This window comes from Delphinus delphis, chromosome 2 (assembly GCF_949987515.2).
Source record: "Delphinus delphis chromosome 2, mDelDel1.2, whole genome shotgun sequence".
Lineage (NCBI taxonomy): Eukaryota > Metazoa > Chordata > Mammalia > Artiodactyla > Delphinidae > Delphinus > Delphinus delphis.
Window position 1 is genome coordinate 160114862 of NC_082684.1, and position 12082 is coordinate 160126943.

The 12082-nt window shown below is 39.1% G+C and overlaps 1 protein-coding gene across 3 annotated transcripts in view; it reads left to right on the forward strand.

Moving 5' to 3' along the window:
• The window catches only part of CUL2 (cullin 2), an 82502-nt gene that overhangs the window by 11638 nt on the left and 58782 nt on the right, over positions 1–12082 (forward strand). For all 3 annotated transcript variants that reach the window (XM_060006130.1, XM_060006128.1, XM_060006129.1), the window contains exons 2-3: positions 4102–4242; positions 11870–11972. In XM_060006130.1, coding sequence (XP_059862113.1) covers positions 4124–4242; positions 11870–11972 — 222 coding nt within the window. In that variant the 5' untranslated portion in view covers positions 4102–4123. The remainder of the gene's footprint in view (positions 1–4101; positions 4243–11869; positions 11973–12082) is intronic.

A 12082-nucleotide genomic window follows, 5' to 3' on the forward strand; every position in this document is an offset into this window, starting at 1 on the left:
AGTAGAGTGAATCCAGATACAGCCAAACAGTGAAATGCTATTAAGATTAAAGAAACCCTTGTGTATTAAAATGGAACACTTTCCCAAATATACTGTTAAGTGAATATATTGTTAAGTAAGCAGTGTAATACCATTTATGTAAAACAAGTAGAAAAAGACCCTCTCTATATTCATTTATGTAAAAAGGGGGAATAACAATATATATGTATAAAATACCCTCAGACACATATAATATATGCCTCTGGTGATGGGAGCTGGTGACTAGAGCATGGGAGTGAGAGGGAGACTGAGATTTCAGAATTTACAACCATGTAAATATACCTTTTCTCCCCTCCCCTCCACGTTAAATTGCTCCAAAGTTTTTTGTTTGTTTGTTTTTTTGTGGTACTCGGGCCTTTCCGGTTGCGGAGCACAGGCTCCGGACGTGCAGGCTCAGCGGCCATCATGGCTCACGGGCCCAGCCGCTCTGCAGCATGTGGGATCTTCCCGGACCGGGGCACGAACCCGTGGCGGACTCTCAACCACTGCGCCACCGGGGAAGCCCGCTCCAAAGTTTTTGATATGATTATTTCACCTTAAGTGTCTGACAGCTTTATTGAGTTATGCTTCACATACCATTTCAGTGTACTCTTGAACGGTACAATTCAGTGGTTTTTAGCGCATTCACAGGGTTGTACAAACATGATGACAATCAATACTAGAACATTTTCATCACCTAATTAGCAATCACTTCCCATTTTTCTCCAAGTCCTCTAGCCCTGTGCAACCACTGAAATACTTCCTGTGTCTGTGGATTTGCCTATTCTGGATATTTCATGTACGTAAGTGGAATCCTAAAACATGTGGTCTTTTGTGACCAACTTTATTCACATAGTGTGTTTTCAAGGTTCATCTGTATTGTAGCATCTATTAGTACTCCATTCTCTTGTATTACAGAATAATAATCTGTTGTATGGATGTACTGCATTTTATTTATCCATTTATTGCTCGATAGACATTTGAGTTATTTCCACTTTTTTGGCCTTTATGAATAATGCTGCTCTGAACATTTGCGTCCAGGTTTTTGTGTGGACATGTTTTCTCTTGCATAGGAGTGGAATTGCTGGGTCATATGGTAACTATGTTTATATAAATCACTTTTGTGATTATTTAACTTACTATTATTGACAGCCATACATACTTAGAAATGGTGCTCTAAGTGAGAAAATCTAATCTAGGAATCATTTTCAAATGTAATGAAAATTTTGTAAATGTTATTGTCATAAAATATTGTCATAATGTTATCTGGAAACATAAGTAAACATGAATTTTTATTTTTCAATTTTTTTTTAAATTTGGAGACTATGATTTATTTTTAGGGGCCATAGGCACAGTACCTGTGTGCCAAAGTGTTAAAAACCCTAACATTGCATGAATGGACCCAGAAGAAAGCTAGAGGAAACTTTAGTAATGTGAGATTTGAACTTTGCAGGTGCTCAGTAGGACATAGTCTCACTGACTGGGGATGGAAGTGGTCCTGACAGGACACCAGGTGAAAGACATGATGTGGCACAGGAATGAAAACAAGACTCATATGTATTCTTGTGAGTTGTCTGACAGTTTGGGAAGTGGAGAAGAACAGTGTGGTGGTCGTGGTCTTGTTTCTTTCTTTGCCCTCTCTCTTTCACATCCTTACATAAACGCTCCATGAGTAAATGATCATTTAAACAATTGAAATAAAATGAAGACTTCTCTCACCTTGGTGTCCACATTTTCCACCCATCTAAGAATGGATTATCACTGCACATAAACCCATTCTATCAGGAACCTGTTGGTCTCAGCAGAGAAGTCAATGCCAGTCTGATTCTGCTAAAACTTCAATAAAGCTAAAAGGTAATCTGTGCAACCATTAAAATAATTTATAAGCAGGGTGTGTAGTATGATTCTATTTTTATAAGGGGAGGAAAGGAATGTGAAGCAGACAGTGACAGCTTTTTGATAGACAGTTACAGAATAGTCCCTACCTTGAAGAAACACTCATAATCACAGTTGAGCATGGTTTAATCCTCTAATAGAGTTCTGAAGTAATGCATAAGAGGGCACCTTACCTAGCTTAAGTGGGCCCAGAAAATTTCTTGAAAGCAGATATTCTGGGCCAAGGCTGAACTATCAGTAGGAGTTAGGGGAATGGGTGGAAAGGGGGAGGCAAGGAGAAGAGAAGAATTTTAGGTACAGAAAACAATGAGGATAAACGGCAGGGTGTGTGAATCAGCCTGTTGTGTTCAGTGACCTCTAAGCAGAGAAGTTACCAGATTATGATGTCAAGGAAGGGAGTCCCATGAGAAGAGCAAGGTGGAGAGGTGCTTTAGTCCAAGGTCAAACCATGGAAGCTTGGTGGGCCATGTTGCCAATGAGCTTAAACCGGATGCTATCTATAGTGGACAATCACAAACAGCTTTCAGTACCAGAGTGACATGGTCAGCTCTGTGGTTTACGTAGGTTATTTTTGTTTCTGAGTGCCAGATCCAAGAGTCTAACTTTCTTGAAGGTCAAGAACTTTGTTTATTGACCACTGTATCCTCAGCCTAGTACAACGCCTGGCATGTATCTAAGTATTCACTAAGGATGTTAGTAAGGCAGTATAGTTGTATATTGCAGTTGAGGGCAGGGGTTACAGCACGGGTCTGAATAGCTCCATGACCTTAAAGCAAGTTTCTTAATCACTCTGTGATCAGTTTTCTTATCTAGAAAATGGGGAGAACATTGGACCCTACCTAATCAGTTTGTTGGGAGGATTAAGTGAACTTACATAAAGCACTTAGATTTGTGTTTGGCTTATAGTAAGTACTGTGTAAATATTAACAGTTGTTAGTATTTCTTTGATAAAGATTAATACAAACTGGAACTGCTGAGGGCCTGATCTCAGAGCATTCATAGGGTTGCACAGGAATGGATGGATTTAAGAAGTATTGAGTAACACAGTTAGATAGGATGTGTGAATAAGGGTGAGACGGAGTTAAGGTTAATTTTCTGATTTAGAGCTAGAGCTTTAGGTTTCCCCCTTCCCCCAGTACACACACACACACACACACACACACACACAGGAACTACTGCTAATCCATTCTTGGTAGTTAGAGGAAGTTTAAGGCTTGTAGGTGGAGTCCCTGGTATGTTGAAGAAAGAGGGTTGATTTAGTGTGGCACACCCTCTTTTGGGTTTTTGTTTGGCTTCTCTGATTCTTTTTCTTCCCTTCCTTGGACTCCTCTTGAGTTCTTTTCTTCACAGGACAGAAACGTAAGAAGGGCCCAGGGCCACCTCCGGTTTGTGGGCTGGGACGGTGCAGCTGGTCTCCTCCCCTTGTCTCTTTTTTCCTTTCTCTCTATGCATTCCCCCCTTCTCCCCACTGTTTCCCTACCTCCTTTTTTACCACAGCGGGACACAGGAGGAAGAATGTTTCCTCCTTGTTTGGCCCTGGCTACAGACTAGCTTGGTGCTTCACAGTCCTAGTAACGAGGGAAAACTTTGGGGAAGATGTGAAGGCATGTGCCGGAAAAGTGCTCCCTTGTGCAATTAAATTTAACTTTAGAGGTTTCTCTTTTTAATTCTGTTCTTGTGGTGTGATATTGAAAAGGATTTGGAATCTAGTTAAACTGATGCTTCAGGAAAATAAACCCTTTAATTGTCTTGTGTTTTCTCATATATGGCCTCAGTCTCCAGTTTAAGGAGTGCAAACCACAAGGATTTGGGGCCAAAACGTTTTTATTGAGTATCTCTTGTGCATTTCTCATGATGGAAGTTAACTTTTTGGCTCATTAGGTCCCAGCTTCTTTCTCTCAGCAAATTAAATGAGGCTTCTCAATCTTTGGACCACCCTGGGTTATAAATAATTTGTGCTAAAAGCTTTTTATTTCCTAGAGTTTGCAGTGAATGCACATATGCTGTGGAGTTCCTTGTCTGGACAGTCATGAAAAGATGGCAGCCAGTGTTTATTGTTCTCACCACGTGCCAGGTTCTGGTCTCACCCCTTCCGTGCAGCATGCTGTCTAGTTGTGTGGTGCTTTAGAAACAAGTAACTGACCTTGTAGAATTCATGCTAACGTTACCATTGTTTTTAATTAACAGATTTCAACACTAAACTTGCACAATGTCTTTGAAACCAAGAGTAGTGGATTTTGATGAAACCTGGAACAAACTCCTCACGACAATCAAAGCTGTGGTCATGTTGGAGTACGTGGAGAGAGCAACATGGAACGACCGCTTCTCGTATCCTTCCAGTGGCACGGATGCCTGCACTGATCAACATGCTAGGTTCATAAGCTTGTTGAAAAGTGACAACAGGTTTAAGTTTTCCTAAGTGGAAGAACATGCCAGTGTGACTATTTTCATATATATTATTGTTCACATTTCCAAGTTCATTGCCTGTATGTGGCAGTCAACAATCTTTGATAACCTTTTGCTCAACAAATACTTTACTGAGCACTTAGTATATGTCAGGCACTACTTTAGGCTTTGGGAGTACATTTGTGAATGAAGCAAACTACTTTCCCTTCATTCTACTAAAGGAAATAGATATTAAATGGATGTAAAACACAAAACCTGATGCCAGTGCTTCTAACAACAGGTTACATCCCGTGGGGGGACGTAAAGCAAAGCGAGGGCATGAGCGTGGTTGGAGTGCGTGTGCGCGCCTCTCTAGATGGTGGTCAAGGAAGGTCTCCTTGAGGATGTTGATGATGTCGAGGATGGCGATACTTGAGCAGAGGCAGGAACCGAGGGAGGGAGCAGGTCACACAGAAACCTGGGGGGGAGTGTTCCAAGCAGAGAGCAAACAGCAAATTCAGTGGCTCTGAGATGGAAACGTTTCTTATTTGGGTTTTCTACATTTGTGATTTAGGGGTTTTATATGAAAATATAAATTTGTGGTTTCCCTAGGACAGTCTGAAACCTGCTGTCCTGCATTCCTACATGACAGCAATCTTTTTTTAAAAAATACATATACATACACACACACACACACACACACACACACTGTACATGATATGTATAATGTATGTATATTATTATAACGTTATTAATAATATTATTTTATATATACATTATATATGTAAAAAACACAGTGCAACCTCCAGCACCCAGGCTATATACTCTGGCACCAAAGGAAAAAACCACAGTATTACAATACTGTAGTTTCTTAGTACTGGGGAGGTTAAAGGGGTCTCTAGGAACCCTCAGCCACAGGTAGCTGGAGCAGAGTGGTGGGTGGCAGCCTCATCAACTCTGCCCAGTGTTTGCCAGGGGCCACGGCTGGGAGGGCCTGGGAACGGCCTGTGCCCTGGCAGACTCCTGACCCGCCTCCGTCTTCCACCACAGGGACCACCACACACACCACATTCCAGGGCAAAGAAGGGGCATAGGGTCGAGGCCTGGTCTCTGGGTCTGAGTGCCATGGCAGTGCCCCAGGGCCCTGAAGGAGGCCTTGTGGACTGGGTGGACACTGTAGGGACCAGAGATTCTTTCCCCCAAAAGGGAAGGTGAGATGTGAAGGTATTATTACCAGAGTGAGCTTGGAGATTCCGAGTCCTCTCACGCGCTGTGCCGCCCTCTCCAGCAGTGTCCTGGGGCTGAAGGATGGCTGCCCTCACTGTGCGAGGTGTGTGTTCTCTAGAAAAGCTTGGATTTCATAAGACAGTGATTCAGCTTGTTCTCAATGCCTAACCTAATTGTCAATATTAAACTGAATGTTGATGCAAGAACAGTGAAGTTCTTTGAATTCATTACAATTGCAGTTGTCAGTAAGAAACATTTGTTAGGGTACCTATGTTCTAGGCACTACAGATACAGAAAATGATGGTAACATTTCTAGAAGGCTTCAGAGTTTGCAAAGATCTTTTATATTTTTAATATAGAAACAAGCCTATAAGATCAGTGGGGCAGATATAATAGATGAGGAAACTGATACTCAGAGGTGAAGGGACTTGCCCCGGGTTATGCAGGTAGTCATTCATGGAGCATACAGACTTGCATACAAGATGTCTAACATCTAATTTCCTGTACTTTCCATTGTATCTAGATGATAATTGTTATGGAGTCTGTCTTTGAAGAGCTTATTTTTGAATTAGTCTCTTAAATTTTTTTTGTGGAACATCATGAATTGTTTTTGGTGGGAATCAGTAAAAACTGAGAAAGGGTTAAAGGTTACTTGTGTGTTAATGAGGTTGGGCTAAGCACATACTCAGGTACTTTTAATGCTGTTTTAACTAAAATAATGAGCAGAGAGAGGAGAGAAAGAGTTGGTCATAGAAGATTACAAGAAAAGAGAAAATGAGCATAAGGTAAAGAAAATAGAGTCATTAAATGTGTTCTTATTCTTCTACAGAATATACAGTTAATTGCTGGTTTATAAATGGTTTTGAGATAGCTGACTTCCTTTGAAAGTGCCCCTTCAGTTACTGATATTTCTAAGATGTTTATTGTTTGATCCATCTGAGATGGTTCAGTTACTCTTGACCTGGTCACGAGTTTTCTCCTCCTCCCCTGAAGTAAAAAGTATCTACAGAAACAGTAAACTGAGGAGTGGAATATCATTTTAAATTTTATTATGAAAAATAAAGGAATGGAATATCATTTTAAATTTTATGGTGAAAAAATTAGCATTTTATTATGATTTTATTTATTATGTAAAATTATGTTCCTAATTGTTCTAAAGCCAGATTCCCTCCTTTTCCCTGTTATTTTGCCCTAGAATATAAGGTTGACATCTGATACTCAGATATTTTATGTAGAAATTTTAGAGGCTATAAATCTTTAATATTTTGAAACTGGAAGAGAGCCCTCTCTACAAATTGTTCACCACCATATATTAATACTTGATCTTTTACAAAGCATTTTTTGAGGTGTATGAAATATAATGCATACATAAGTAAGATATACATGTAGAGTTGAGCAAATAATTATAAGACAGACACCTGCATTATCACCACACAGGTTAAGAAGCAGAACACTGCTGGCATCCACCAACCTTCCCCCACCAGCTGCCCCTCTCAGTTCACAAGCCTTCTCCTTTCCCTTGGAGGTAACTACTATCATATTATTCTCTTGTTTTTTAAAGAACAGCATGATTGCTTATATATACAGCCTTAAACAATATTGGTTAATTGTGTTTTGAACTTTGTATAAATGGAATCATACTGTGTACATTCTTTTGTGTCATAATTTTGTCTTTCAACATATAATGCATGTGATTAATTTGTTACAGATGATCTTGTAAAATATATATTATTAGCCCATTTTACAGTTGAGAATATAGTGGCCCAAGAGGGTTAAGATTGACTTCCTGATATTGTAGGCTAGATGCTGGGATAAAAATGCTCAAGTCTCCTTACACCCTTGAAGTGGGTATCAAAGAAACCTGGTCTGCCAGCTGAAGTGTTTAACCTGTGTAAGTATGGAACTTAGTGAACCCCTGTCTACAACATTTTTACTAAATATAACCTCTGTAAGGGCACAGATACCCGTCTGTTTTGTTCACTGCTGTATTCCCAGTATCTGGTACATATAGACACCTAGCAAATATTTGGTGAGTGAGTAGCTACTGTCAGCTGAATGCCATGAAGCATACTGTACGGATGAAAGAAGTAGCATTAATATTTAGCTAGTTCTCTTATTGTGTTGATAAGAGGGCTCTTAACCCTCATCCTTCATAAATGTACTGGGTCCAGTTATGTATGCAAGGCATTCTGGTTGATAGGTAATGTAAATAGAAGACATCATTGTTTTCTTTTGATGCATAACAAATTACTACAGATGCAGTGGCTTAAATTTAGTGTTTCACTCTTTTATTATCTCCCAGTTCTGTAGGTCAGAGTCCATCGTGTGACTAGGTTCCCTGCTCAGGATCTCACAAGGCTGAAATCGGGGTTGGCTGGCTGTCTTCTCATCTAGAGCTCAGGGTCCACTTTTAAGCTCATTCCTGTTGTTTGGCAGAATTCAATTCCTTACAGCTATAGGACTGAGGTCCCGGTTTCCTACTTGACTTTTGGCCGTGAGCTGCTCTCATTGACTTACGGTCACTCTCCAGTTGTTGCTTGTGACCCCCTTCCATCTTCACAGCCAGCAGTGGTGAGTCAAGCCTTTCCCCTTCTGCAGCTGGCGCAGGGGGGCAGGGGCTGGTAGGGATCTGCCTTTGAAGGGCTCATGCGATTAGATTAGGCCCATCAGGGAAGTCCAGGATCATCTTCCTATTTTAGAGCCAACTGATTAGTAATCATAACTGCAGCTGCCAAGTCCCCTTGCCATGTAAAGTAACTGGGCGTGCTCTCTTATATTCACAGTCCCAGGGGTTAGGGAAGGAAGTCTTGAGAGGCCATTTTTAGAATTCTGCCTAACACAAGTAATAATGATGCTCTATAACAGAAGCTCTGTGACAGCTTAGGTGCAGTCTAGGGTCGTTTGGGACTTACTCCTTAAGAGGTATATCAAATGCTTATGATATGATAGAGGCTAGGTGTAGATGTACATTTACTATTTGCTTCCCTGGGTTGGAGTTCTTTGGTTCTTTTGGTTTACGGTCGACCCTTGAACAACACAGGTTTGAACTGCACAGGTCTGCCCATACTCAGATTTTTTTCAATAAGTATACTGTCGGTCCTGTAACCACGGGTATGGAGGGCGGACTGTAAGGGGCTTGAGCATCCTCGGATTTTGGTATCCACAGTGGGTACTGGAACCAATCCTCTGTGGATACTGAGGGACAAGTGTACTTGTATTCATGATTTTCTGCCTTTTGGTAGCTGTTAGGACAATTTCCAAACCCCAGCAGTGTAACATAGATGGTCTCCTACTTAAGGACAAGATAGATTCTAGTGAATAAATGGTTTTATGTTTAAGTCCATAGTGACTCAGTGAGGGGTTATTTAAGATTGCTTCCCTGAATGTAATTCTCCCAGATACGAAAACCTGGCTCTAAAACTATTGTCCTTATTTCAAATACATATTCTATGAGGAGTCTTTTTCAAACATAGAACAATTTTGACTGCATTGAAAAATGTTGAGGTGGGAAATCTCCATCCTTGATGATCTTCACAAGTGTTAGAAGGAGGACCTCATAGCAACCTTGGCATCTACACTTAGCAGCCCATCAGTCTTTCTTAGATTGTGTGGATTGGAAAAGGTGGTATCTGTAGTCATCCCTGGTTGGTGCATCAGTAACAGTTTCACTCCCTTCTTCTAAATTATGTCAGAGTTCTTTTATTTAATGAGTCATTTTTTTATCCTTGCTTGCTAATTGATGATTTTATAGATACTGCATTTTTTACATGTCACATTTTTATTTTTTCGCTTACGAAATGTCAATAAAATTTTTCATTTTTTATAGTTTTGTATTGTCAGTTCTTTTTTGACCATTATTTTACCATTTTCAATTTTAAGGTAATCTTTACTTTTATTCCCATTGCAAAACATTGTTTTTGACCCACTATGCAGTAGAGTTAATAGTGTTAAAACTAAAAATTAAGCCCAAGCATAGGAAGCATCTTTTAATAGAGAAAATGAACTAAAATAAGTAATTTGCTGCTTACCAGCACTGCCTTTTGGTTGTAACAGAGTTCAGAGCTCTTGCTCTTGAACACATTTTGTTTCTGACTTTGAGAATTTGTAAGTGGAAAGTTTGTACATACAGGTATCTTTCTATTCCGGCTCCCAGAAAAGATGACTTGGAGAAGACAGTGTTTACATCTAAATCTGACCACCTACGTTATTTGCCATTTCTGGTTTTTTAAAGTATCTTGTCTATAACCAAATCATAATTGAATGCTAGAGGGTTGAAGAGTGCTCCTCTTGGGTGCTCTTCCCAAGGCCTAACCATTTCCAGAGTGGTTGGGTATTTGAACAGGTTAAAGAAAAAGAACATATTTAGGTATATCTTTTAGGCAGTTGAGTGAAATTATGCAGTGAGACTCCAAACTATGCTGAGTTAAAATATTCATTTAAAAAATTTATTAAGGTGGACTCCATTAAAAGCAATACATGAGTACATTCTCACTGAGGAAGAGTCAAACAATATATAAGTCCTGTATGTGGAGTGAAATGGGAAAGTCTCCCTGGATTCCTACCTTGCACAGATCCCTTTCCCTCAGCAGAGAGAAGGGAAGCCCTATTAGGTGAATTTTGCTGGTCATTTCTGTTTACATATACATGCAGTGGCTATATTGAGACGTTAACTTTGTTGATGTAAAACATTTGAGCACATAATTAGCATATCATGTTGAAATTATGGTACTGAATTGCTGATTTTTCAGTATCAAGTAAGTTGTGTATTCTAGAAATGTGTATATATGGCTTAAGGGAAGATTAGAGGAGCAAATATCATCATCATGTTGGATGGAAGTTCTGGAAGTAGGTATTCAGAACTTAAAGATAATAAATGTGTCACTTCTGATTGTTGATCTAGAGCCTGGCCAAATTTAGTCATTTAAAAAAATTTTGTTTTTTCTTTTTTTTTTTTGGCAGTGCTGTGTGGCTTGTGGGATCTTAGTTCCCTGAGGGATTGAACCCAGGCCCACGGCAGTGAAAACTCCGAGTCTTAACCACTGGACTGCCAGGGAATTAAAAAAAATTTAATTTAAATTTAAGTATGATATACGTGCTGACTGGTGAATGTAAAGGTGAATTCTCACAAAGTGAGCGCACCTGTGTACCCAGTAAACAGAGTGCTCCTACCAACCAGGAACCTCTGTTCCGCAGTCGCTGAAGTTAACTGCTGTCCCGGCTTCTACAACACCTAATTCTGACAGCCCTTTTACATCTAGTTTTACTAGGATAGGCTTGTGATCAGTTAAGATTTAAATTATGTCATGAACTAGGACTATTTTTTCTAAAGGCATTTTTAGCTGAAACCTGGAGGGACCCCAGGCTGATCCGGGAGCTCATGTAGTACCTTACTTTGAAGCTCCTTCTCCATTGATGACTTGTTCCCTCTCCCCTCCACCAAACCATGTCAATTCTCTATAGAATTTGTGTCCAGATAAATTAAAAAATTTTTCTTTCTTGGATAGTGTATATTCAAGTCTCTACTTTCTTTGTAATACAGGTGAATATTTTTTATGTTATTGCTGAAAAATAGCTCTTATATCTGTACTATTTTATTTAATCTTCCAGTCTATAAAGGTTCATTATGATATCTAAGTTGACTTAAAATAACTTAATAGTTTCTTTTTTTTTTTAACATCTTTTTTGGAGTATAATTGCTTTACAATGGTGTGTTAGTTTCTGCTTTATAACAAAGTGAATCAGCTATACATATACATATATCCCCATATCTCCTCCCTTTTGTGTTTCCCACCCACCCTCCCGATCCCTAAAATAACTTAATAGTTTCTTATTGTAACTTTTTTTGCTATAAAGAAACCTGGCACAGTGATATTACACTATTTGGGTGATATTTTTGCTTCACCATGTTTGTTTTTTAAGTATGTAAATAAAATTTTAAATATTTAATATAATAGTAATCGAACAAATATATATACATGGATACATGGAGATATTTTATTGGTTACTAATTACAATTAAAAATAAACAATGAAAGAATCTGGAGGGAACATAGGAAAGTCTGACTGAGGCCTCCCAGACAATGACATCACGTGGAGAGGGCTGCTTGCTCTTTTTGGGGTGAGGATACAAGGTAAAGAGTCAGAGCATGTGAGGTTGATTTCCCACCTCCCTTCTATCACCATTGTGTCGGGTAAGTGTCTTTCATTCTGTGTATGTATCTATATAATCCTAAACTGCAAAAATGAAATAAGGATTTTTCATTTTTTAATGCCAGACTTGAGTTAAATCTTTTGTTTTAAAGTAGTATCTTCAATGAATATGAAAACCTTAACAATTTAACTAGAGATATCTATGCTTTATGTGTGGCCTATCCTGAACCCCTTGGAGAAAGACTTTATACAGAAACTAAGATTTTTTTGGAAAATCACGTACGGCATTTGCACAAGGTAAGGATTGATATATACATGATGTAAATGTGTTTATGGCTACATAGTTATTTGACTAGTTCACTGTTTTCCAGTGCAGAACTTGTATCAGGTTAAGGTTATTTGTTTTG